The following is a 27,757-nucleotide window of genomic DNA, read 5'->3' as shown; positions in this document are numbered from 1 at the left end:
GACTTTGACACGAAGTCTGGAAATCTTCAAAATATACTTTGGACATGTGTTACGTTCAGTCTTACGGTCGTCTTCGACTTTGATAATATCCTCTACATGTTCTAACATCTGCATGGTCTATTACTTAACCATTAAACATGTTAGTAGCCTTTGATTTATTTTGTCATCTTCAAAACATCATAAGGGATTTCCCTAACAATCTCCCCCTTTTTGATGATGACAAAACAATCTCTGAATATGCAGATTTGTAAACATGCTTTTATTAATTTAAATCAAAGGATATCAAAGGATAACAAAAATAGATTGAGCAAAATAATATATAGAAAAATAATCACAGCTCAATATTATGCCATAGATAATATCAACAAATCAGCACATATGCATATTCATATCTTCTCCCCCTTTTTGTCATAATCAAAAAGCGATAATAATGGATTCACGTAGAGAATGATAACAAATATGTCTTGCATAATTTCTAAAGATCAGCTTTTATAAAGCAAGTTGAATATTAAAGATATACAATATAGCTCACTTCGATCATATATATCAGCAAATATTCAATAAAAATCACGGATGCATCATGAAATTCACGTACACTTTTTGTCATAATAAAATGATAATATCAGTAAGAGATTTATTAATGACAAAAGGTAATAAAAGATGCACTAACCAGATTTTTTGAACAAATTCTGACACATTTACCTTTCATTCCATCCATAATAAGATCACGATCAATTCAAAAAGATTTTTCCAAAATTGATCAAAGCTCCCCCTCAATTTGTTGCCTTTTTGAGATGATCACGATTCTTTTCATTTTCTTTTGGATTCGATTTCTCCCCCTGTGTTCATGACAATATTTGCAAATAGAATTGTTGCTTGTGCACGTTGAACAGAATATATTTCCAGTATTTCCTTTGTAGCAACAACATCCGCAACGATCACTTGCATTTTGAAATTCGAGGCAAAAAATTATTTTCTTCAATCAAGCTCTTCTCGAATTCAACCTGCATCAACTTAACAAACTTGTTGCACAAATAAACTGTAATGGTATCCACCAATTTGGATCCTTCCATGACGTTAGAGCAAAATATATAATCTCCAAATATTCTTTCTTAATTCATCATAACAAAGTATTCAAAGAAAGAATATTATGCACAATGATATTTTGAAAAATAAATTCTCACTTGGTCATAGTATGATAAAAACAGAGATAATAAAATTCCTTGAGTATCTAAGAATATCTTGCATTATCACGTAAAACAGATTTTCACTTTGCAAAATATGATTATATCTGAGAGTATAAAATTAGACAAAATAATCTGAATCAATCAATGATATATCGAATTTCAAGCATAATGAGAATTATGTGCCCAAAAACATTCCTTACCAACTTCTTCTTTTCCTTTATTTCCTTGATTTCCTCATCGGATTCTGAGTGCAGTTCGAATCGGACTCGATTCAGTCCGTGTCGAGTGAGTCAGACTCAGATTCTGAATGTGCCATCAAACATAGATTTCCTTGCTCATCATCTTCTTTTATTGTTCTTTTCTGGCCATTCTGCTTGTATTTTCTTCCATCGAATTTCCTTCCTTTTCTACTCAGCTTTTTGAATTTCTCGACCATAAAGGCAAATTCTTCATCGTCCATGTCATTTTCTGAGTCTGTTTCATCAAAAACAGCATTAGATATTAAAGCAATGGACTTCTTACCTTCGGGATCTTCATCGTTGAGTTGCTCCACTTCATAGGATTGAAGAGTGCCGATCAATTCATCAACGGTGAGTGGCATAATCCTTTGAGTCTCCCGGATTGAGGTCTTGACATGGTTCCAATCTTTTGAGAGACCTCGCAAGAGTTTGTTGACCTTCATTGGAGAAGAAATTTGCTGACCTTGATATGCTAAACCATTTACAATTTCTGTAAAACGGCTGAACATATCTCCAATTGACTCTCCTTGCTTCATCTTGAAGGATTCATATTTGCCGAGCAAGAAGTTTACTTTTGTCTCTTTTACACGATCGGTCCCTTCATATGTAACATGAAGTTTATCCCAAACTTCTTTTGCTGTTTCACATGAAGAGATTCTGTTATATTCAACAGGAGACAATGCGCAATATAAAGAATAAATAGCTTTTGCATCAAGCGCTTCTCTTTTGGACATCTCCATCCGAGACATAGGAGCGAGGAGTTTCGTTTCTTTGTCTTTGCTATTCTTATTTGATGTAGACGCAATAGTGGGATTGATTCCTCTTTCCACAACATCCCATTGCAAGAGATCTCTGGATCTTAGGAATGCTTTCATTTTGTTCTTCCACACGTCGTAATCCTTTCCATCAAAATATGGTGGCCTTGTGTTGCTTTGCCCTTCCATAAGTCCTGGTGCCAACATACTAGCCATAAAGAATCTTTAGCTCAAAAGTAAAAACACTTTTATAAACCGAGCACTTGGCTCACGATACCAATTGAGAGTGCTAGTATGAACAAAATAAAGGAGTTAGGGAAGAGAATAAGAACACAAGATTTATAGTGGTTCGGCTTAATCCAAGCCTACGTCCACTCTCCCACGCTAACAGCCTTCTTGGCTGGATTCCACTATGCAATCAACAAGAGATTACAACTTCGAGTGCAAACACTTAGTAGTAGATCACACTATCTCACTAAGTCACTCTTTTGGTATTTCTCTCACGATTACAAACGTTTAAGCTCTCAAGAGACAAGTATATGATCAAGGTCGCTCAGACTTTGGAATTATAAATTCTACGCTCCGTCTCTTACTTGCTCATCGGTCCATGATCTCCTTAAATACTCCTCCACTTCCAAACTACCGTTGGACAGTATCCGGAGAATCGTCTTCCAATATACCCATTGGACAGCTCTGTATTTAGAAGATTTGGTAGCCGTTGAGTGACAAAGGTAGAATCCCAAATTGATTCCGATCGCCCATACAAACGAAATCTTGGTTTCCATAAGTAAAGCTTCTTCGTATAGAAAGATCTTGTCTTCAATCAATCAAATCAATCTTGATGTGGAATCCAAACCGGATCACTAGCCGTTGTACGATTGGGCTTGAGTTACGATTCATCGAATCTGGATGTAAAGTCGGAGTCGTAGACTTTACAATATGAGTCTCGTAGACTTTACAAACTGGTCGAACATATCCGCTTTTGAGCAGATTTAGCTTTAAGGTCTGTACCTAGTTCGGCTTCAGCATAGAGTCCGTCTTCGGTTCGGCTTCAGCATAGAGTTTGTCTTCGGTTCATCATTCACGTTCGATGGAATTAGTCGAGTTGACAGACTTTTGATGTAGAAACAGACTTTGACACTAAAGTCCGGCAGTCTTGAGACTTTGAGTTTTGAGTCGCGGTCTTGGACTTTGACACGAAGTCTGGAAATCTTCAAAATATACTTTGGACATGTGTTACGTTCAGTCTTCGGGGTCTTCTTCGACTTTGATAATATCCTCTACATGTTCTAACATGCATGGTCTATTACTTAACCATTAAACATGTTAGTAGCCTTTGATTTATTTTGTCATCTTCAAAACATCATAAGAGATTTCCCTAACAAAAGCAAGCAATCAAACAAAACTGAAGTTTTGTAGCACGGTTGGTAGCCGTCATGCATCAATCAAGCAAGCAAGCCAGTAGCAATCCTCTCTCCTGCCCGTGAAAGGCACGGAGCGACCTAAGTCAAAGAAGAAGAAGTAGATGCGCATGAATCAATAAGAAAGAGCCCTCACGATACGGAAATCTTTCCTCAAGGAAAAGGCAGCTTAAGCGATATGGGACTGCACCCCAAGCAAGAAAGAAAAAGAATTTGTTGAGGCAGGTGGGAATTTCAACAACTCAAAGAAAAGGACCTCGCTCCACCACACCACTTCCAACACTCGAAATAGATAAGGAATCGAAAATGAAGGCAACTTCAGGAGGGGTTTAGACTGAGTCTTGAAAGAAGGAATTCCGCCCTAAGCTAGGCTATTCACATAATGCCCTGACACAAAACATGGAAAAGCACTCATGGCATAGGAGCGCCGCTAGATCTTCCTAGAATTGACGGTCGGCACAGTATCCATGAGATTGGTTTGAGGGTGGAAGCATCAAGAAAGTTAGCTCATCATTTCTCTAAACAATTGCATTAGCATGAACACCACGGCCATATTGCATTGTGCTTCTACTTGAGATATGAACCAAAATCCTCATTCCACTACTTTTGACATGAATAGCATCTCAACTTTTTGAGTTGGCAATCTGCCAAAATGCAAGTACTCTCAGATTAAAAACTATCGCAAGTGGAAATAAGACTACTTTCCCAACTTCATGAGTGGTTCTTCGGCTCTCTGTGCTTCTTCAAAAAGCCTCATAAAATGCCGTCTGCTCACTGGCACGTCGACTCGTCTTACAGTAAGTCGTGAAATGTTCGCAGTTATTTCCAGTAAGATCGTACTTACCAAAGTCTTTGCTCTTGAGAAGCTCATAAGCAGCTTCAACAACTTCTTGTGGGGATTTGGTACAGGAAAGGGTGCTGCAAGTTCCAGAATTTTTCAGGAGAAAGCCCAATTGCGGTGCACCATACATGAAGTAATGAATGGAATGAAGCGTCTCGCGGGCTCGACGGAAGCAATCGAGGCACGTCTTGATGACCCCACCGCCAGTGCTTTTCTGGTAACCACATTCTGGACATGCGGGCACAATATCTGGTTCGACCCTAGAACGTGGGAGGATGGCCTCCTTGCCTTCTGTCCTGGTGAAGTGAATCACATAACCATCTCCCACGTATATTCCTGGCATGTTTAGATACAACTTAGTGAATTGTGAAACACTTAATAAAACCACAAATTTGCCCAGAAGACGGAATTAAACCACCAATAGCAGTAGGATCTGGGTTAGGTTCGCTAGCAAATCAAGATAAAGCAGGCCCTTGCACCAAAGGCCTTCGAATAACATTACACTCAAGCCTCCTTTTTCTTGGCCAGAAAAGGACAATACGAGCAAAACAAGAAAAGAACACAAAAAGTGATAACCCCAAAGAAATCACACGGATAATTGCAGTAGTTTAACAGAACGTAGGAAAGGAATCCAGAAACCAAAAGGTACGCATCTGACTCGGAAAAGGCATGTATTTTCCGTATCTAAGTTCAAATGCTAATCATAGATCTCAACTGGCATCACCATCCTCCTCTTTCTTTGGGTTCATTATTCGACAAATTCCACCACATGACCTGTTTTTGGGCCAGCAAAGACAGGAATCGAAGCTAGAAGTTCGATTTTTATCAGTTGGAAGAGAAAACTTCACCCGATTAAAGCAGTAGACAAGAACCCGATTGAGAAAGAACAGAGTAGAAGAGATATCAGCAGCGAGCATCAGAGAGGTTAAAGAAGATTGACCATGGTGACTATAGGAGCCGTATAGCCTATAAGCGTAGATGTGGTCGCCAGGTTTCAGATCTTTCGGGTCGACCTTCTTCCATATCAGCTTCTTTCCATCTTCAAATTCCTTCTTGATCTTGTTCATCATTTTCTTCTTTTCACCTCGGGTTCTTTTGGGCTCTCTCTTGACTCTCAAAGACTCCAACTCTGCACACTCATTTGCTGATGGAGACGGCACTGCGAAGCCGGCACTTACATAGAAAATCGGACGACATAATCAATGCTTGTTTATCAAGTTTCGTGATTGTTTTTCTGCACTGTCTAAATGAGACGAAATTGGCCCGGTCAATGAGCAAGTCGGATTTTTCCTCTCCACGCAGCGCACTGGTCAAACACCCCTCTTTCCATGTCCTTTCCATCCCATCTGCTATGGAAGATACGTGCTAATTCGTTTTAAACAGTAATGATTTGCAAAATTGGTACAAGACTTGCCGATGTTATGAGCGGTAATCCCGAAAGGGCTCTTATCCCTATTTCCTCCTCGTATGATTCGCTACTAAATTGTACCCATTTACTTTATTTGGTATTGAGATTTCTCACTTGAGATCTTAATTTGGTCTCCCATCTATGTAAGTCTTTGGTACAAGTGACGTGTATACACATGATTGATTTATTTTCTTAAAATTTTTCAAGATGCACATTTCACTCATTTAGATTGGTTTGGAAGATAAAATTATTAGATTGTGATGTATAAAATAGAATCTCCTTTCCCTATTTCTGAAATTAACTTTTGAATTAGGCCTTGACGTGAATTAGCAGCAGTCTTGTAGGACAGCAACACGCAACCTTTGCAACTGCAAGAAAAAGCCAGTCTTGGAATTATTGATGATTGGTGTCAATATGCCGACAACACCCCTTGACCATGCCCTACGAGACAAAGGGAACTGACAAAAATGATTTTTTATTTTTTTTGGGTAGATAGCCAAAGAATATGATAATGTGATTCAGTAATAGTCTTGTAGAAGTTGAATATTCCTCGTCAATATCCCCCTTTGGGCCTAAAGACGGGACAGCCACACGCAACCTTTGCAACTGTACACAAAAGTTGGCCTTGGAATTATTGATGGTCGGTCTCAATATTCCGACAACACCCATTGACCATATTCTACAAGACAAAAGAGAACCGACCATAGAATATGATGGGAGTGGAGCATTTATCATACCTTTGTCACAAAACAAGCATCAATATATCAAATGATACGTTGTTCTAACAGTTTAAAATGTTAGATTAGTTGATAATAATCCTATAAAATCTCACAGAATAAGAGTTCCTGAGTTAGAATCTTTTCAGACTTTTGCAACTATACGCAAAAGTTGGTCTTGGAATTATTGATAATCGGTCTCAATATTCCGACAACACCCTTTGACCACTTCCTCCAAGACAAAGAGAACTGACCAAAGAATTAGATAGGAGTGGAGCATTTCTATCTTATTTGATCAAACCTTCGTCACAAAACAAGCATCAATATAGTAAATCATATGTTCCTCTACCAATTTAAATTTTTAGATTAATTGGTAATGATCTCATACAATCTCACATGATTTTAGAGTAAGAGGTCTTAAGTTTGAATCTTTTCAGGCCTTTGCAACTGTATGCAAAACTGGTCATAGAATTATTGATGATCACTCTCAATATTCCAACAACACCCTTTGACCATATCCTACGAGACAAAGAGAATTGATCAAAGAATATGTTAGGAGCAGAGCATTTTTATCTTATTTATCAAACATTCGTCACAAAACAAGCATCAATATATTTAAATATTAAATTATACGTACCTTTAATAGCTTAAATTTTTAGATTAATTGATAATGGTTTCATAAAATCTCACATGATATCGTAGAGAAAGATATTCGAGTTCGAATATTTTCAAACTCAATGCTTAATGATAAGCAAAAGGACCAACGTATTTGAATAAAACCACGACTTCATGTAACAATTTAAGTTTTTAGAACAGTTGTCCGTCTAGCTTTCTTGGGTTGTTCTAAGAGGAAAGTATGGCAATTCACATGTTTCAACACGAATTGTGGGTATCATGGTCTATGCTGCACTAAATGACCCTAGTACGGGGTCCCGCAAACTCGGCAAGGGCTGCTTGAGTCGTGTGACCTCAAATAGCCTTCGCTGACCCTCCACAATAAGATATGGCCTTGCCAGCCCCTCACCAACTACCCTCGCGCAAAGAAGATGAACAATAATAATGAGGGCAAAATCGAAAAAACGAAAAAATTGGTGATGGTAATTTTGAGGGAAAGAAAAAAAGAGTTTACTTAACCTTAGAAGTAGCCTTCCGCAAATGCTAAAGGCTCTAGGTAGGTGAAGCTTTTAGTTTTGTCAAGGCAACATTTGGCCAAAGGGTCACAAATAAGTTTGCTAAACACCCCCAAAATTTCCCCAAAAGGACTTTAAAGATCCAAAGCCCATCGAAAAGCCAAACACAACCTAATTACCTTTCATAACTTTATATTCACCTAACTTGCCGACTTCTACTGGGAGGTCAGAAAAAGCTGCAATTGCTTCATTCAACTTGATTTAGTTCAGGAATTGATAGAGATTCCTGGTAGTATACTTCATTTGTTGGGAAGGCTACTTAATACTAGTACTCATTTGTTGGGAAGGCTACTTTATACTAGTACTCAAATAGAAAGGATCAATCCTAGACCTGAAATTTCGTTATACCAAAAATTGAATGCACACCAACAGGTGGTGATTCAACAGCATCAAGTTCGAAGATCAAAGAAGTAGTCGAACAGAGAAGGGACTATGCCAATTTTCAAGACTTTCCTCGAATCGAGTAAAGTCAACAGATTGATCAGTCTCTCCAAGAGGAATATTCCTTCATGACAAATGAAACAAACGTTTTACTAAATCGAGTCTCTATCACCCATAAGCGAATTAGGTGGAATGAGTAGGTAGCTAAGGGGTAGATACAGATTTACATTACTAATACAAACACATGTGTGCGAGTGTAATGTCCCATCAAATTATCAATACTAAACATGATGGTTTGTATTAACAGACATTATTCATCCACCAAACCCCATAAATAATGCAAATTATAGGCCCAAGCATATCTGACTGCAATTACCATACCAGTGCGGGTCAACAAAAGGCGGTTCGTACACATAGTTTTGGACATGATCAAGAACTACTGGTACTAATGCGATGTGATATTGCGTCAAGCTGTAATTTACTTTCAAGTTCTTTATGATCATCCTTCCATCCAATCTGTTACAACTTCTCCCTGATCTTGCTCGCCATACTTTCCATTTCGCTCTTGAGGTAGCTTTCGACCCATGGATGGTTATTTTCATGGGAACAACCAAAGAGCAGGCGCTTGCAAACCTGTTGTGGAGGACATAAGAAGATCCATGCGCAAGAAGAAACGTTTATGATTAGTCTGCATTAGCAGGAGAGCTAATGCAATAATTTATTCCTTGGGGATTCAAGGTCAACTTCCAGGATTAATTCTAACCCATTTCGCTTCGCAACACATGGCCCTTGCAATTTTCATAATGCACGTCTGACTGATTTTATAAGATTAGTTCGACGGATATAGATTGGGCTTCCTCTAAGTCGAAGTGCTCATATTATAGTGAAAATTTTGTTTGATACTATTTACTCACCACATGACAGTCCATAATCTCTAAGAATTTCAATACATCTCCTCTTCTCAGTTGGTCATCCAAATTGGATACATTGTTGTTCAAACCAGGCTATATCATAAATAGCGAGGGAATCGTGTGTACAAAATGGGACTTTGTTAGAAAGCCGAAATTCTTCTAAAAACTTGGTGATAGATGGATGGTGTAAATAAGATAAAGAGCCCTCTAATTTATAGAAAAAATTAATTATTATATTTTAAGTTGGCCAAACTGGCTCAGCCTCAAAGGCCCCGTGGATACCATCACCAATTCCTCCTCGCAATTTCCTCCTCAAAGGTTAGCATTCTATTTTTGGTCACTCCGCGCCAACGCTACTCAACGGCTTGATACATACATTGAGCGTATAGAAGAATGTTTCAGTCTAGCGTGGATACCATCACCAATTCCTCCTCGCAATTTCCTCTACATAGTTCAATCGCGTTTCGCTGTCCCGTGGGCGTTCTCTGAATTTTCATATGAGCTTCCTCGAATCGAGCGTGCCGCAGTCCATCCATACAAGCATACCAAGTAATTCTCATAACCCAAAAACAGGTCCTCATCTCAGTGAGTTGCATGGACGTCGGGTAGGAAAGTTCCTTACGACATTCCATGGAGATCAGTTTTGAGGGACAGATGAACAAACACTCAGGGTTACTCGAGGTAACTTATGTGAGATGTATCAGCTAAAGCAGACTAATTTGCTGCTGGACATAGGCAAGATGAGTACCACTTACAGAGCAAAAGAGAGGTCAGACCTAGTAAATCTTGTTGATCGATGGGTTTAATGACGAAAGCCAGACTTCAAGATCATGAGGATTAACACAAATAGCATAAAGAATCAAGACAAAGCAGAAGTTATCATGAACGGACGAGCAAATGTCCAATTATGCTTCAATCACTGTAGCCAGGAGCTATGCCATAATCAGGCTACTTGTATGTAATAGCCTCCTTTCCTAAACCAATGTGAAACTCTGGAGATGGTAGAAGAATTTTGATCAAGCAAGCAATATGAACTATACACCAAGCTCTTGTCCTCCAACAAAAGAGACCAGATCGTTACAGATAAGTCTACATCCCTTGCACAAGCGAACAAGGTTCTCGAGCAGAACAGGAAAGTTCCAAGCTTCGAGCAGACCTTCCCTTCTGCATATGAGTGGCAGCATGTTGGAGAAAATAGCCACAGAATGATGGTCCGGTCGACTGAACTTTGAATGAAAAAAGAGCTCGGGGCATATGGAGCTGGACGCTCCCATCAGTATAAATGACTAAGGTATAAAAAGGTCACAGAAGTTCCCAACCCCAACAGCCGATTCTGCTATGCAAAGACACGAAGTAGGTTGAAATAAGGAAGAATTGAAAATCTTGTTGAGCCAGATCTCAAATTCCGCACTCATCTTCAGTTGTCATCTTCATGCTTGTTCAGGAACTTCTGTCTTTTCTCAGAGACTGGCTTCCACCAAACCCTGGCCTGTCTTTGGCATGCACCTCTGGCACTACTGCCATCGATCCAGTGCGGACGAAGTAACACGAATATCTCCGGTAGTGTATTTTCACAAAAATTGGGACAAGACCCTTCTCTAGATCGTGATGGTATCAACTCATATGACTATTGTTTGATCCAATATTGACCAAGGCCCCAACTTTCGTAGGTCCTTGGTTTATCGATTCATTAATAAAAAACCTTCTCCTACTTTTGAATCTACTGCAATATGATGAGAGGCTATTCCTTTCAGAACAAGCTCCTTCGGCTGTCATCCCCGATAAGAGGCTGGGCCAACGCAAATTCCCATTGTTCCTTATTTGTGAAAAAAATGAACAATCAGGCTCGCACCAGGGCCATTTTTTGGCCGCAGCTACCTCGAAGCGCTATGTGATCTGTGCACTCGATTGACAATAACAGTGCAGTCCCAACTAGTAAACGGAGCCCTAAAATCATAGAAAATCAGAATAGAATAGTTCTAGCTATCGTACCCTGGGAGTTTGCTACACCATACGATGCAACGCCCTGCATTTTCTGAGCAAAGAATCAAGTTTCAACGGGGCACGATTGTTTTGCAGATTTTCATGTGAGCTTTCTCCAGTTGGGCATGTGCTAATCCTGCCATACGTGCAACTAAGTAATTCTTGTAACCTAAAAACAGGTCTTCATCTCGGTGTTGATCGATGTGATGTTACGTCTGTTGGCAAGGAAATGTCAACATAAGGCATTCCATGGAGTTCATATTTTGAGGACGGAAAAATAATCAGAGTAACACAGAGACAGTGATGTCAGATGTAACAGCTAAAGCAGACCATTTTCCTGATGAACATAGGCAAGTTCAGTACCACTTACAGAGTTAAAAAGAGGTCAGACCCAGCAAATCTTGTCGATCAATAAGGCCGTATGCAGGACTTCAAGATCATGATAATTCACATCAATAGCATAAAGAATCAAGACAAAGCAGCAGGCACGAAAAAGAGACGAGCAAACGTACAACTATGCTTCGATCACTATAGCGAGGAGCTATGCCATAATCAGGCTAATTGTATGAAATAACCTCCGATCTTACACCAATGTAAAGCGCAGGAGATGCTGGAAGAAGTTCAACTGAGTAAGCAAAATGAACCATTGAACAAGCTCTTGTCCACCAGAGAAAGACATTCCATCATTATACGTGAGTCAGCATGCCTTGCACCAGCGAACAAAGTTCTCAAGCAGAACAGGAAAGTCTAAACTTCGAGCAGTAACTTATATTCTGCATATAACTTCTCTTCTGCATATAAGGGGTGGCATGTCTAAAAAAAACAGCCATAGAATGACGGTCCAGTCAACCAAACTTTGCCTGGAAACAGAGGTTGGGGCACAGAGATGGACGACCCTCATCAATGCGAATGACTAAAGGGTAGAAGAGTTATGAAACTTGGCTACCCGACAGCTGATTCTGCTTTACAGAGAATCAAAGTAGGTTGACATAAGGAAAAACCAAAAATCTTGTTAAGCCTAATGTCAAATTTCTCATTCATCTGTGCTGTCTTCTTCATGTTTCATGAGGAACTTTTGGCAGCTATGTTGATGCACATTTATGATCTTTGCACTTGATTGACAATAACACTGCAGTCCCAACTCTAACATGATGTGAATAAAATCCAATAAATGGAGTCCTAAAAACCACAGACAATTCGAATTGCAGATCCTCTCTTGTATCCTGTGAGTGTGCTATGTCATAAGATACAGCACAGCGATTTCTCTGAGCATTTGAATATTCTAAACCACGGCAAGAACAAAGGAAAGAAAAAGCAAGGAATCAAACAAAAAATTCAATGCCCTGTCACAAAACATGGAAAAGCACTCATGGCATAGGAGCGCCACTAGATCTTCCTAGAATTGAATGTCGGCACAGTATCCATGAGATTGGTTTGAGGGTGGAAGCATCAAGAAAGTTAGCTCATTATTTCGCTAAACAATTGCATTAGCATGAACACCACGGCCATATTGCATTGTACTTCTACTTGAGATATGAACCAATATCCTCATTCCACTACTTTTGACATGAATAGCATCTCAACTTTTATACTCTCAGATTAAAAACTATCGCAAGTGGAAATAACACTACTTTCCCAATTTCATGAGTGGTTCTTCGGCTCTCCGTGCTTCATCAAAAAAGGCTCATAAAATGCCGTCTGCTCACTGGCACGTCGACTCGTCTTACAGTAAGTCGCGAAATGTTCGCAGTTATTTCCAGTAAGATCATACTTACCAAAGTCTTTGCTCTTGAGAAGCTCATAAGCAGCTTGAACAACTTCTTGTGGGGATTTGGTACAGGAAAGGGTGCTGCAAGTTCCAGAATTTTTCAGGAGAAAGCCCAATTGCGGTGCACCATACATGAAGTAATGAATGGAATGAAGCGTCTCGCGGGCTCGACGGAAGCAATCGAGGCACGTCTTGATGACCCCACCGCCAGTGTTTTTCTGGTAACCACATTCTCGACAGGCAGGCACAGTTTTGGCTTCAACTCTAGAATATGGGAGGATGGCCTCCTTGCCTTCTGTCCTGGTGAAGTGAATCACATAACCATCTCCCACGTATATTCCTGGCATGTTTAGATACAACTTAGTGAATTGTGAAACACTGCATAAAACCACAAATGTGCCCAGAAGACGGAATTAAACCACCAATAGCAGTCGGATCTGGGTTAGGTTCGCTAGCAAATCAAGATAAAGCAGGCCTTTGCACCATAGGCCTTCGAATAACTTTACACTCAAACCTCCTTTTTCTTGGCCAGAAAAGGACAATGCAAGCAAAACAAGAAAAGAACACAAAAAGTGATAACCCCAAAGAAATCACACGGATAATTGCAGTAGTTTAACAGAACGTAGGAAAGGAATCCGGAAACCAAAAGGTACGCATTTGACTCAGAAAAGGCATGTATTTTCCGTATCTAAGATCAAGTGCTAATCATAGATCTCAACTGGCATCACCATCCTCCTCTTTCTTTGGGTTTATTATTCGACAAATTCCACCGCATGACCTGCTTTTGGGCCAGGAAAGACAGGAATCGAAGCTAGAAGTTCGATTTTTATCAGTTGGAATAGAAAACTTCACCCGATTAAAGCAGTAGACAAGAACCCAATTGAGAAAGAACAGAGTAGAAGAGATATCAGCAGCGAGCATCAAAGAGGTTAAAGAAGACTGACCATGGTGACTATAAAAGCCGTATAGCCTATAAGCGTAGATGTGGTCGCCAGGTTTCAGATCTTTCGGGTCGACCTTCTTCCTTATCAGCTTCCTTCCATCTTCAAATTCCTTCTTGATCTTGTTCATCATTTTCTTCTTTTCACCTCGGGTTCTTTTGGGCTCTGTCCTGACTCTCAAAGACTCCAACTCTGCACACTCATTTGCTGATGGAGACGGCACTGCGAAGCCGGCACTTACTTAGAAAATCGGACGACATAATCAATGCTTGTTTATCAAGTTTCGTGATTGTTTTTCTGCGCTGTATAGATGAGACGAAATTGGCCCGGTCAATGAGCAAGTCGGATTTTTCCTCTCCACGCAGCACACTGGTCAAACACCCCTCTTTCCATGTCCTTTCCATCCCATCTGCTATGGAAGGTACGTGCTAATTCGTTTTAAACAGTAATGATTTGCAAAATTGGTACAAGACTTGCCGATGTAATGAGCGGTAATTCCTAAAGGGCTCTTGTCCCTATTTCCTTCTCGTATGATTAGCTACTAAATAGTACCCATTTGCTTTATTTGGTATTGAGACTTCTCACTTGAAATCTTTATTTGGTCTCCAATCTACGTAAATCTTTGGCACAAGTGACGTGTATACACATGGTCGATTTATTTCCTTAAATTTTTTTCAAAATGCACATTTCACTCATTTAGATTGGTTTGGAAGATAAAATTAAATTGTGATATATAGAATAGAATTTCCTTTCCCTATTTCCAGAATTAGCTCTTTCTTTCCCAATTTGAATTAGGACTTGATGTCAATTAGCAATAGTCTTGTATATGTCGGATATAATCCTCGTCGATATCCCCGTGGGGCTTTGAAACACTGGACACCAACACACAACCTTTGCAACTGTGAGGAAAAGTCAGTCTTGGAATTATTGATGATTGGTGTAGATATTCCGACAACATCCTTTGACCATACCCTACGAGACAAAGGGAACTGACAAAATATATACATGGTCTGACAAAATATATACATGGTCTGTAGCCAAAAAATATGCTGGAGCATTTCTACCTTATTTCATCAAACCTTCGTCACAAAAACAAGCATCTAACACTTTGTTCACTCATTTGACACTGCCAAAATGCGTCATGCAAACTCCCCAACTCCATTTCTACTATCTTCTTTGAGCCTGTCCCGAGTCATTTTCTCATGAATGTTCAATCTGGATCTGGTCAAAGAATCACTTCTTGGATCGAGATATGATGGACATTGTAGGACCTAGTTGGGTGGGGGGATGAAGGAAAGAGTTTATCTTCATTCACCCAGACAGAGAGAGACAGAGGGAAGAAAGGAATTTTAGGGAGGCACCTACTCATGATTCCGCCAGAGAGCATATAGTCCAACTGCATCACCTTCTACAGATTTTTTTAAATGTTGTTGGCAGAAATTCTATTGATATCAATCAATGACTCTTTTATTTGATAAAAGTACAAAGAAAAAAGGCATTCGACCTATTATATTGATATTTATTCAGTCCCAAACATTTCGATTTTGGCTAATTTAACTCGAAACGTTTTCATATTAGTACTAATTCAATCCATCCGATCAATTTAAGTTGAAAATTACCGATGTTGACGTTTAGTATCTTACATGGCATAAGCTGATGTTAATTGGATATTTTTAAAAATATTTAAAATATTTTTGAATTTTTTTATTAATTACCCTTTTCTTCTCTTCCCTTTGGCTTGTGGCAGGTACTTGACCATGACCAATGACTAGCCATAAGTGAGGGCTGATTAGGGCGTTGTAGCCCTTGTCAGATTTAGCAAGGGCTTGACCTTGCAGCCTAGACCATGGTAGCCCTTGCTAGAGGCCACAAGGGTTGTGACGCCCTCACCTTGGTTGTCAGCCGTGCCAAGTAGCGGCCACATACCAATAAAAATGAAAACAAGAAAAAAAAAAAAGAAAAAAAAGGTAAAAATTTTATAAATAAAATAAAAATTATCTATGCAAGCATTAGCTCTGTTAAGTAATATGATCGGGGTCCATGTTATTAATTTTCAACTCAAATTGGTGAGATGGACTCAATTTGTACCAATGTAAAAATGCATAGAATAAATTAGTTCAATTAAAAGGTTATGACTGAATTGATATTAATGTAATAAGTTTCAAGTTTTTTTTTAGTACTTTTTCCCAAATGAATTGATATAACCATATTATATACGTTGTAATGTCAATTTGAATTTTCGCATAGGTCATGCTCCGAGAAAATATTGGTTGGCCGGGCACTCCACATCGTTGTGCGCTCACCCAATCAGGATGCGACACGTGTCGCCACGTGGCTCCACCTGGAGTGGCCCACCATTATTTTTAGTTAATTTTTGCTACTTCTCTCTCTCATTTAATGCTTCATCCTTTTCTCTACACCATTTCTCCCGTTTCCACGCAAGTGTGCGTCCCTTCCCCTCCCATTCTCTTTCAAAAAATTTTGTCTCTGCATTTTTCTCCTTGAAAGCTGCAACGCCATCTCTCTCGCTCGCCGGTTGCCTCCAAGCTTGGCCGCCTCTACCGTTGCCGTCAAGAGCCACTTGCTCCCAAGAACCCTGCCAATCGTGACTGGGTCCCGAACTCTGGCCATCTCTGCCTCGACCTCTTCGGCAAGCGTGGACACCTAAAAGCCCACTGGTTGCCTCAGAACTCGACCAACTCCGCCATCGCCGCCAGGAGACACTCACTCCAAAGAACCTCGCCGGTCATGGTTGGATCCCGAGCTCTGACCGTTTTCGCCTCGACCTCTTCAACGATCGCGTAGACCAAAAGCCAACTAGTCACCTCCAAGCTCGATCACATTTGCCAGTCGCCTCCAAATTTGGCTGCCTTTACCATTGCTGTCGGGAGCCACTCACTCCCAAGAACCCTTCTGGTCATGGCTAGGTCCCAAACTCTAACCATCTTCCCCTCGGCCTCTTTGGTGAGCGCAGACACCCAAAATCCCGTCGGTCGCCTCTGAGCTCGGCCGCCTCCGCCATCGTTGCCAGGAGCCACTCACTCCGAAGAGCCTCGCCGGTTGTGGTTGGGTCCTGAGCTTTGACCATTTCTACCCCAGCCTCTTTGATGATCACGTACGCTCAAAATCTAGCCGATCGCCTTCGAGCTTGGCCACCTATGCCGGTCTCCTCCAATCTTGGCCACCTTTGCCGTTGCCGTCAAGAGCCACTCGCTCCCAAGAACCTCGCCGGTCATGGTTGGCTCCCAACCATCTCCGCCTTGGCCTCTTCAGCGAGTGTGGACACCCAAAAGCCCATTGCTTGCCTCCAAGCTTGATCGCCTCCGCTGTCATCGCTAGGAGCTACTTGCTCCGAAGAGCCCCATCAGTCGTGGCTGCGTCCCAAGCTCTGACCTTCTCTGCTTGTGCCTCCTCGGTGATCGAGGACACCCAAAAGCTCACCAGGCACATCCGAGCTTGGCCGCCTCTGCCATTACCACTTTCTCCCAAGAGCCCCGCGAGTCTTGGCTAGGTCCCAAGCTGTAATCATCTTCACCTTGCCTTCTTTAGCAAGTGTAGACACCCGAAAGCCCACCAGTCGCCTCCGAGCTGCAAGGCAGGTAGGCGAGTTTACACAATTGTGCGTGTGGTTCATTTAAAAAAAAAAAAAACTTGCAACATTTTCTATCATGTATTGCAATGCATTTTTAGCTTGATCACATCTGCACCTCAAAGAGCCAAGACATGTTAGATAGCTAGGGAAAAACCTTGTACATCACTGATGTGTCATGACACTTTCACATCTTGGGCGGTGCAAACAGAAAAAGAGATGAAAAAAAAAGTCTAATATCAAGAAGAATTGCAACAAAAAAAAAAAAAAAAAAAAAGAAGCTCGGGCTTGCAGTTGCATCTCAACATTCTTATATAAACAACCATTTAATGTTGAATAAAGAAAGATTGGGCTTTTCTTAGAATGCCTATGGTGTTTCTCAGCTAACTAAAATACAACCAAAGTGATCAATGGAAAGGAAAGAAACGGATCATATTCTTCGAACTGCTTATTATCGTCCATTTATTGGACAAAAATGAAAATGATCACATGATATGTTTCCATGCTGCTATAAGGTGTTGAAGAACTCAAAGTGAGTAGTGACGACATTGCGGCCACCGTTGTGAACGATTTTCAGCTTTTACAGATCTTGATGTTGTTGGACAACTTGACTATATGTTAGTTAAGAGAACAATATGTTTGAATATTAATATTTGTTTCTTATATTTTATCTTGTTCCCTTGATTCAGATGCTTTTATAGTATTGTTTCATTAAAGTTTCATATTTTGGGTGTCTATGGATTTTAATGTTGTTTGGTTTGCAATGTAGATTAAGATAGGCTTGTAATTAGTTGTTGGAATATTGCAGAGGTTGAGCAATTCCATTTTAAGCTCATTGCAACTGACATTCGGGTTATGTGCTTTCATTTTTGTTTACTTTCTTATGCCATAATGACTCCCAAACTAGTTTGCTTTATTTGCTGTTCTTTTTTCTTGAATGATAACGTTGGTTCCATGTTGTATCATTTAGTGCATCTTGTGCATTGTTAGGTATCAAAGAAGTCCAAAGTAAGCTTGTTGTGTGCCTCTTTAGCACCAATTGATTACTTAGAATGTGTTGTGAAATTTTTGTTTAATCTTAGAAAATTGGAAATGTCTATAGCGAAGTAAAAAACATTCTATTGTTTGTGATTATATTTATACCACATAATCATTTCCTCCTAGATTAAACGGGTAGACTGCAAGAATTTTTTTAGATATGAAATTTTTAATTGTGCTTAATAGGGGGAGGTTTTCTAATCTGTCCAAATTTTAAGTTACTAGAATCTCATTGGGTTGACATGTATTTATAGGTCGACAATTAAATTCTTTGTTTTTCTTTTGTTATAATATCTTCATTTGGAATGACCTTCTCAAAACTTTGTTTACCATGATTAACATGTTATGATGGATCATGAAGATCTCAAAAAGCTCCCTAAATTTTTAAAAAAAAATTCTTCTTCTTTTGTTGTTTCTCCTATTTTGTGGAGTTTTTTTTTTTTTTTTAATTATTGGTGGGTAATTGCGTGAGTTTGGCTATTGAGTTGGTAGTTTTTCCCTTGAGTGTTCGGTGTTGTGATTTTTTGGAGGTTTGGTTTGTTTAGGATGACACTGAATTTCAAAGTTCAATCTCTCTTCAATTTAGCAAGAAGTCCAACGAACAAAGGTTTGCTCGTGTTAGTCAATTAATCCGCACGTGTAAGGTTATTCGATGGCTGAATCGGAGGTAATTTTGAAGTCATACTATGTAAAAGATATTTGCTTTTTCAAAAAATGGATGGGATGTTATTTTACTTGTAAAAGTATTGCGTTAATCATTTTTATTCTTTGTTTGCGGCATGAAACTATTGATTTAGCACATGTTATTTGTGATTTGGAAAAAAGATTATGAATTTACGGTAGAAATGGTTTTTGCAAGTGAACTTGAAACAGTAAGTTGCGAAATGTTTGCAGTTATTTCCAGCAAGATCGTACTTACCAAAGTCATTGCTCTTGAGAAGCTCATAAGCAGCTTCAACAACTTCTTGTGGGGATTTGGTACAGGAAAGGGTGCTGCAAGTTCCAGAATTTTTCAGGAGAAAGCCCAATTGCGGCACCATACACGAAGTAATGAATGGAATGAAGCGTCTTGTGGCCTCGACGGAAGCAATCGAGGCACGTCCTGATGACCCCGCAGACAGTGTTTTCCCGGTAATCACATTCTGGACAGGCGGGCACAGTTTCGGCTTCAACTCTAGAATATGGGAGGATGGCCTCCTTGCTCTCTGTCCTGGTGAAGTAAATCACATAGCCATCTTCCACGCATATTCCTGGCATGTTTAGATACAACTTAGTGAATTGTGAAAAACTTCATAAAGCCACAAATTTGCCCAAAAGACAGAATTAAACCACCAATAGCAGTAGGATCTGGGTTAGGTTTCCTAGCAAATCAAGATAAAGCAGGCCTTTGCACCATAGGCCTTCGAATAACTTATATACAGTCAACCTTCTTTTTCTTGGTCAGAAAAGGACAATACGAGCAAAACAAGAAAAGAACACAAAAAGTGACAACCCCAAAGTAATTACGCGGATAATTGCAGTAGTTTAACAGAACGTAGGAAAGGAATCTAGAAACCAAAAGGTACCCATCTGACTCAGAAAAGGCATGAATTTTCCGTATCTAGCTTCAAATGCTAATCATAGATCTCAACTGGCATCACCATCCTCCACTTTCTTTGGGTTTATTATTTGACAAATTCCACCTCGTGGCCCTGCTTTTGGGCCAGGGAAGGCAGGAAATGAAGCTAGAAGTTCGATTTTTATCAGTCGGAAGAGAAAACTTCACCCGATTAAAGGAGCAGACAAGAACCCAATTGAGAAAGAACAGGGTAGAAGAGATATCAGCAGCGAGCATTAGAGAGGTTGAAGAAGACTGACCATGGTGACTATAAGAGCCGTATCGCTTATAAGCGTAGATGTGGTCGCCAGGTTTCAGATCTGTCGGGTCAATCTTCTTCCATATCAGCTTCATTCCATCTTTAAATTCCTTCTTGATCTTGTTCATCATTTTCCTTTTTCACCTCGTGCTCTTTCGGACTCTCTCTTGACTCTCAAAGAATTGAACTCTGCCCACTCGTTGGCTGATGGAAGACGGCACCGCGAAGCCGGCACTTACATAGACAATCCAACGACATGATCAATGCTTGTTTATCAAGTTTCATACTTGTTTTTCTGACTGTATATATGAGACAAAATCGGTCTGGTCAATGAGCAAGTCGGACTTTTCCTCTCCACGCACCGCACTGGTCAAAGACCCTTCACAGATTACCGATGGAGATGTCTTGATGAGGTCGAAAAATGAGTTGCCATATCTGTTTCCATGTCCATTCCATCCCATCTGCCTTGGAAGATACGTGCTAATTTGTTTTGAACAGTAATTATTTGCAAAATTGGCACTAAACGTGCCGATTTAATGAGCGGTAATTCCTAAAGGGCTCTTGTCCCTATTTCCTTCTCGTATGATTCGCTACTAAATCGTACCCATTTGCTTCATTTGGTATCAAGATTTCTCACTTAGTTCTTTATGAGGTCTCCAATCTACACAATTCTTTGGCACAAGTGACGTGTATACATATGGACAATTTATTTTCTAAAAATTCTTCAAAATGCATATTTCACTCATTTAGATCGGTTTGGAAGATAAAATTATTAAATTGTGATATATAGAATAGAATCTCCTTTCCCTATTTCCGAAATTAACTCTTTCTTTCCCAATTTGAATTAGGCCTTGATGTGAATTAGCAATAGCCTTGTAGACGTCGGCTATAATCCTCGTCAATATCCCCGTGGGGCTTTGAAACACTGGACAGCAACACGCAACCTTTACAACTGTGAGGAAAAGCCAGTCTTGGAATTATTGGATGATTAGTGTCAATATTCCGACAGCACCCTTTGACCATACCCTACGAGACAAAGGGAATTGACATATATATAGAGAGAGAGAGAGAGCTGGGGAGTTTGCATTATGAATTTTGGCAAAGTCAAATGAGTGAACGAAGTGTTAGATGCTTGTTTTGTGATGAAGGTTCGATGAAATAAGGTAGAAATGTTCAATTTTATCATATTCTATGGCTACAAACCCTAATATATATACAAATGAGTGAACAAAGTGTGAGATGCTTGTTTTGTGATGAAGTTTTGATGAAATAAGGTAGAAATGCTCAATCTTATCATATTCTATGGCTACAGACCCTAATATATATACAAATGAGTGAACAAAGTGTTAGATGCTTATTTTGTGATGAAGGTTCGATGAAATAAGGTAGAAATGCTCCATTTTATCAGATTCTATGGCCATAGACCCTAATATATATATATATATATATATATATATATATATATATATATATATATTAGGGTCTGGCAATAGAATATATATTGCCATAGAATATGATAAGATGGAGCATTTCTACCTTATTTCATCAAATCTTCATCACAAAACAAGCATCTAACACTTTGTTCACTCATTTGACATTGCCAAAATGCATAATGCAAACTCCCGAACTCCATCTCTACTATCTTCTTTGAGCCTGTCCCCGAGTCATTTTCTCATGCATGTTCAATCTGGATCTGGTCAAAGCATCACTTCTTGGATCGAGATATGATGGATATTGTAGGACCTAGTTGGGTGGAGGGATGAACGAAAGAGTTTATCTCCATTCACCCAGACAGAGAGACAGAGGGAAGAAAGAAAGTTTAGGGAGGTACCCACTCATGACTCCGCCAGAGAACATAGAGTCCAACTGCATCACCTTCTACAGATTTTTTTTAATGTCGTTGGCAGAAATTCTATTGATATCAATCAATGACTCTTTTATTCGATAAAAGTACAAAGAAAAAAGTCATAGACATATTATATTGATATTTATTCAATCATGAACTTTTCGATTTTGACCAATTTAACTTGAAACTTTTTCACATTAGTACTAATTTAGTTTGTGCGATCAATTTAAATTGGAAATTACTGTGGCATAATTGGCGTTAATTGGATGTTTTTTAAAAATGTTTTAAATATTTTTTGAATTTTTTTATTAAATTTTCTTTCTTTTCCTTTTTATTCTCTTCCCTTTGGCTTGTGGCAGCCGGCAGGTACTCAACCATGATCGATGACCGGCCATAGGCTAGGGCCGGCTAGGATGTTGCGGCCCTTGTGGGATCTGGCAAGGGCTTGACCCTCACAGCTTGGGCCATGGTTGCCCTCACTAGAGGCCACAAGAGCTGCAACGTCCTCACCTTGGTTATTGGCCATGCCAACTAGTGGCTAGAGACCAATGGAAATGAAAATGAGAAAAAAAAAAAAAAGGTAAAAAATTTATTAAAAAATAAAAAAATTATCCATGCAAGTGTCACCTTTGTCACGTAATACAATCAGGTCCACATTAGTAATTCCCAACCTAAATTGGCCAGATAGACTCAATTTGTACCAATGTGAAAATGTATAGGATAAATTGGTTCAATTAAAAGGTTATGACTGAATTAATATCAATGTATTAAATTTAAATCTTTTTTGGTACTTTTTCCCAAATGAATCGATATAACCATATTATATATGTTGTAATGTCAATCTGACTACACACAAAACATTAGAAGATATTCCATCGAGTTTATTACCTAATAGCATACCTTAATGTAATGTATTAGGAAAATATCATAAATGGTTTTTGAACTGTAACTCAATATGTGATGTGATCATTGAACTTTTAATTTATTCAATGTTATAGTTTATAAATTTTTTATTTTGTTTAATGTAATTCTTGAACTTTGAGTACATTTTCAAACTAGTCTTTGACTATATAAAAATATTCAATGTTGTCCTTACATTAAGCTAAGTTCAGGGACAACATTAAATATTTTCATATAATGCATGAACTAGTTTGAACATATATAAAAAATTTAGGAATTACTAGAACAAATAAAAAAATTCAGGGACTACACTAAATAAATTAAAATTCAAGGATCACATTACATATTAGACCAAATTATATGGATTATATTTAATAAAATTTAGTTTATATCATAGGCTTAGCTAAGAAGTTCTAAGTACGAGTAGCTAAGATAGATCGATGACATATTGGAGAATTAGTAAGTTATTACATGAATGTATAGGAGGCAACTTATAATGGAAAGTTCAGATTTCATATATTGTGAATGAAATTGTATGAATAGATACAGAAAAATATTTGATTGACATCGGAATTGACGCCTAAATTTTGGTATCCCGTTTAATCATTCATTAAACATGATAAGAGCTCACGGCGTAGGAGTGCCGCTAGATCATCCTAGAATCAAGGTTTGGCACAATATCCATGAGATTGGATTGAGGGTCGAAGCATCAAGAAAGTCAGCCCATAATTTCACTAGACAATTGTATTAGCATGAACATCACGGCCATATTGCATTGTGCTTCTACTTGAAGATATGAACCAAAATCCACATTCCTCTACTTTTGACATGGACGGAGCATCTCAAATTTGTACAAATCTGCCAAATGCGAGCATTCTCAGATTAAGCAGAAATTGCAAGAGGAAATAAGACTACTTTCCGAACTTCATGGGCGGTTGGTTCTTCAGCTCTCTGTACTTCATCCAACAAGCGGCACAAGTGTTGTCTGCATGCTGGCACGTACGCCCGTCTGACAGTAAGTCGCAAAATGTTCACAGTTATTACTAGTAAGATCATACTGACCAAATCCATCGCTCCTGAGAAGCTCATAAGCAGCTTCAACAACTTTTTCTGGGGATCTGGTACAAGTAATGGTGCTGCAACTTCCCCTTTTCTTCAGGAGAAAGCTTAATAGGGGTACGCCATACATGAAGTAATGAATGGACTGAAGAGTGTTGCCGTCTCGACGGAAGCAATCAAGGCACGTTTTAATGACCCCACGGCCAGTGTTTTCCCGGTACCCACATTCCGGACAGGTGGTTGCGGTTCTTGGTTCAACTCTGGAAAGTGAGAGGATGGCCACCTTGTTTGCTGGGCTTTTGAAGTGAATCACATAACCGCCTCCCACATATATTCCTGGCATGTTTAGGTACAACTCACTGAATTAGGAAACACTTAGTAAAACCATAGATTTGCCCTGACGATGGAATTAAACCGCCGATAGCAGTAGGATCTGGGTTAGGTTTGCTAGCAAATCAAAGATAAAGCAGGCCTTCGCACCATAGGCCTTCGAATAACTTTACACTCCACTGTCTTTTTCTTGGTCATAAACTTTCCAATAACTTGTAAGGACCTAAAAGGACACTACGAGCATCACAAGAAAAGAACATAAAAATTGATCGCACCCAATAAGTCACACGGATTATTACAGCAGTTTAACAAAACGTAGGAAAGGAATGTAGAAACCCAAAGGTATGCATTTGACTCGGAAAATGCATGTATTTTTCGCAGCTAACTTCAAATGTTAATCATAATCTCAGCTAGCATCACCATCTTCCACGTTCTTTGGATCTATTAATTGACAAATTCCGTCAAATGACCCTGCTTTTGGGCCAGGGGAGACAGGAAATGAAGCGAGAAATTCGATTTTCATCAGTTTGAAGAGAAAGCTTCACCCAATTAGAAAAAGAACCCAATTGAAAAAGAACAGGGAGGAAGGGATGACATGAGCAAGCATTAAAGAGGTTGAAGAAGACTGACCATGGTGACTATAAAAGCCGTATTGCTTATAAGCGTAAATGTGATCGCCAGGTTTCAGATCTTGTAGGTTGACCTTCTTGCATATCAGCTTTATTCCATCTTCAATATCCTTCTTGATCTTGTTCATCGTTATCTTTTTCACCTCAGGTTCTTTTGGACTCTCTCTTGACTCTCAAAGACTCAAACTTCGCACATTCGTTTGCTGATAGAAGAGGGCACTGCGAAGCCAGCACTTATATAGACAATGCTAGGAGAGGATCAATGCTTGTCCATCAAGTCTCGTGGTTGTACTTCTGGTTTGCTTTGGAAGATACGTGCTCACTGGTTTTGCACAGTAATAATTAGCAAAATTTGTAAAATACTTGCTTATGTTTAGTGACGAGTAGTAATTCCTAAAGGGCTCTCATACCTATTTCCTTCTCGCATGATTCGTTTGTAAATTATACCCATTTACTTCATCTAGTATCAAGATTTCTCCCTTTCGATTTTTATTCGGTATCCAATTTATATAAAACTTTGTTGCACAAGTCACATGTATACATGGTCGATTTGGTTTATAAAAAATCTTCAAAATACATGTCGCATTTATTTTGATCGGTTTGGAACATAAACTCATTTCATCGTGATGTATAGAATAGAATCGTCTTTCTTGTTTTCCAAATTAACTTTTGTTTTCTCAATTTGAACGAGGCGTTGATGTGATTCAGTAGTAGTCTTGTAGAAGTTGAATATATTCCTCGTCAATTTTCTCCTTTGGGCCTAAAAACGGAACAGCGACACGCAACCTTTGCAACTGTACACAAAAGCTGGTCTTGGTAATTATCAATTATTGATGGTCGGTCATTATTCCGACAACACCCTTTGACCATATCCTACAGGACAAAAGAGAACTGACCAGCGAATACGATAGGAGTGGAGCATTTCTACTTTATCTGATCAAACCTGTGTCGCAAAACAAGCATCAATATATCAAATCATACTTTGTTTTAACAGTTTAAACCATTAAATAAGTTAACAATAATCACATAAAATCTCACATAATATCATAATAAGAACTTTTGAGTTAGAATCTTTTCCAACTTTTGCAATTATACGCAAAAGATGATCTTGGAATTATTGATGATCGGTGTCAATGTTCCAACAACACCCTTTGACCACATCCTACGAGACAGAGAACTGACCAAAGAATTAGATAGAAGTGGAGCATTTCTATCTTATTTGATCAAACCTCCATCACAAAACAAGTATCAATATAGTAAATTATATGTTCCTCTAACAATTTAGACTTTTTGATTAGTTGATAATGGTCCCATAAAAATCTCACTTGATATTATAGTAAGATTCTTAAATTCGAATCTTTCCAAGCTTTTGCAATTGTATGCAAAACTAGCCATAGAATTATTGATGATCACTCTCAATATTTTGACAACACCCTTTGACCATATCCTACAAGACAAAGAGAATTGATCAAAGAATATGAGAGGAGTGGAGCATTTGTATCTTATTTATCAAACCTTCGTCACGAAGCAAGCATCAATATATCTAAATATTAAATCATATGTACCTTTAATAACTTAAATTTTTAGATTAATTGACAATGATCTTATAAAATCTCACATAATATCAGAGAAATATGTTTTGAATTCGAATATTTCTAGACCCCATGCTTAATGATAAGCAAAAGGACTAACGTGATGGTGAGTGATATAATACTTAAATATTAAACCATAACTTCATGTAACAATTTAATTTTTTTAGAACAGTTGCAAGTCTATCTTTCTTGTGCAGTTCTAAGAGGAAATTATGGGCAACTCACATGTTTCAACACAAATTGTGGGTACCATGGTCTATGCTACACTAAAAAACCCTATCAAGGGGTTGCGCAAACCCGACAAGGGCCGCCCGAGTCATGTGACCTCAAATAGCCCTCACCGGCGCTAAAGAAGATGAACAAATAATAATAATAATAATAATAATAATAATAATAATAATAATAATAATAATAATAATAATAATAATAATAATAATAATAATAATAATAATAATAATAATGAGGCAAAATTGAAAAATAAAATAAAATTCGTGATGGTAGTTTTGAAAAAAAAAAAAAAGAAAAAAAGAGTTTACTTAACCTTAGAAATGGCCTTCCACAAATGCTAAAGGCTCAAGGTAGGTGGAGCTTTTAGCTTTGCCAAGGCAACATTTGGCCGAAGGGGTCACTAATAAGTTTGCCAAACACCCCAAATTTTCTCTGAGGGGCTTTAGAGATTCAAAGCCCATTGGAAAGTTAAACTAAACACAACCTAATTACCTTTCCTAAAGTTATATTCACCTGACTTGCCGACTTCCACAGGGAGGTCAGCAGAAGCTCCAATTGCTTCATTCAAAAGTTTCATTCAACTTGATTTAGTTCAGGAATTGATAGAGATTCCCGACAGTATACTTCATTTGTTGGGAAGGCTACTTTATACTAGTACTCAAATAGAAAGGATCAATGCTACACCTGAAATTTCCTTATATAAAACATAGAATGCACACCAATCGGTGGCGGTTCAACAGCATCAAGTTTGAAGATCAAAGAAGTAGTCGAACAGAGAAGGAACTATGCCAATTTTCAAGACTTTCCTCGAATTAAAGTCAATAGATTGATCCGTCTGTACAAGAGGAATATTCCTTCACGACAAATGCAACAAACGTTTTACTAAATCGAGTCTCTATCACCCATAAGCGAATTAGGTGGAATGAGTAGGTAGCTAAGGGGTAGATAC

At 38.8% G+C, this 27,757-nt stretch overlaps 4 protein-coding genes across 6 annotated transcripts; all 4 read right to left on the bottom strand.

Moving 5' to 3' along the window:
* Window positions 1-4,093: 4,093 nt before the first annotated feature.
* Window positions 4,094-5,776, bottom strand: LOC120286125. Its single transcript, XM_010026679.3, has 2 exons — window positions 5,384-5,776; window positions 4,094-4,779 (listed from the first exon to the last, which is right to left on the bottom strand). The coding sequence occupies exons 1-2, from the start codon at window positions 5,511-5,513 to the stop codon at window positions 4,346-4,348; spliced, it is 564 nt and encodes a 187-aa protein (XP_010024981.2). The 5' UTR covers window positions 5,514-5,776; the 3' UTR covers window positions 4,094-4,345.
* Window positions 5,777-9,859: 4,083 nt separating this feature from the next.
* LOC104417608 lies at window positions 9,860-14,025 on the bottom strand. Of its 3 annotated transcripts, none has more exons than XR_005545605.1 (3): window positions 13,745-14,025; window positions 11,042-13,140; window positions 9,861-10,865 (listed from the first exon to the last, which is right to left on the bottom strand). XR_005545605.1 is itself a non-coding variant. In XM_010028856.3 (2 exons), the coding sequence occupies exons 1-2, from the start codon at window positions 13,872-13,874 to the stop codon at window positions 12,674-12,676; spliced, it is 597 nt and encodes a 198-aa protein (XP_010027158.3). In that variant the 5' UTR covers window positions 13,875-13,982; the 3' UTR covers window positions 9,860-12,673. The 3 variants fall into 3 exon arrangements, 1 of the variants encoding a protein (XP_010027158.3); XR_005545604.1 differs by having other exon boundaries at window positions 9,861-11,247; window positions 11,403-13,140; XM_010028856.3 differs by having other exon boundaries at window positions 9,860-13,140; window positions 13,745-13,982.
* Window positions 14,026-19,288: 5,263 nt separating this feature from the next.
* LOC108954907 lies at window positions 19,289-20,457 on the bottom strand. Its single transcript, XM_018861593.2, has 2 exons — window positions 20,226-20,457; window positions 19,289-19,618 (listed from the first exon to the last, which is right to left on the bottom strand). Exons 1-2 carry the CDS (start codon window positions 20,353-20,355, stop codon window positions 19,323-19,325), a joined length of 426 nt encoding a protein of 141 aa, XP_018717138.1. The 5' UTR covers window positions 20,356-20,457; the 3' UTR covers window positions 19,289-19,322.
* Window positions 20,458-23,738: 3,281 nt separating this feature from the next.
* On the bottom strand, window positions 23,739-25,173 carry LOC120285862. The gene is made up of 2 exons (XM_010028855.3): window positions 24,990-25,173; window positions 23,739-24,365 (listed from the first exon to the last, which is right to left on the bottom strand). The coding sequence occupies exons 1-2, from the start codon at window positions 25,114-25,116 to the stop codon at window positions 23,929-23,931; spliced, it is 564 nt and encodes a 187-aa protein (XP_010027157.2). The 5' UTR covers window positions 25,117-25,173; the 3' UTR covers window positions 23,739-23,928.
* Window positions 25,174-27,757: the final 2,584 nt, after the last annotated feature.

This window comes from Eucalyptus grandis, chromosome 8, assembly GCF_016545825.1.
Source record: "Eucalyptus grandis isolate ANBG69807.140 chromosome 8, ASM1654582v1, whole genome shotgun sequence".
Taxonomy (NCBI): domain Eukaryota; kingdom Viridiplantae; phylum Streptophyta; class Magnoliopsida; order Myrtales; family Myrtaceae; genus Eucalyptus; species Eucalyptus grandis.
This window is presented reverse-complemented; position numbering and strand designations above follow the sequence as displayed.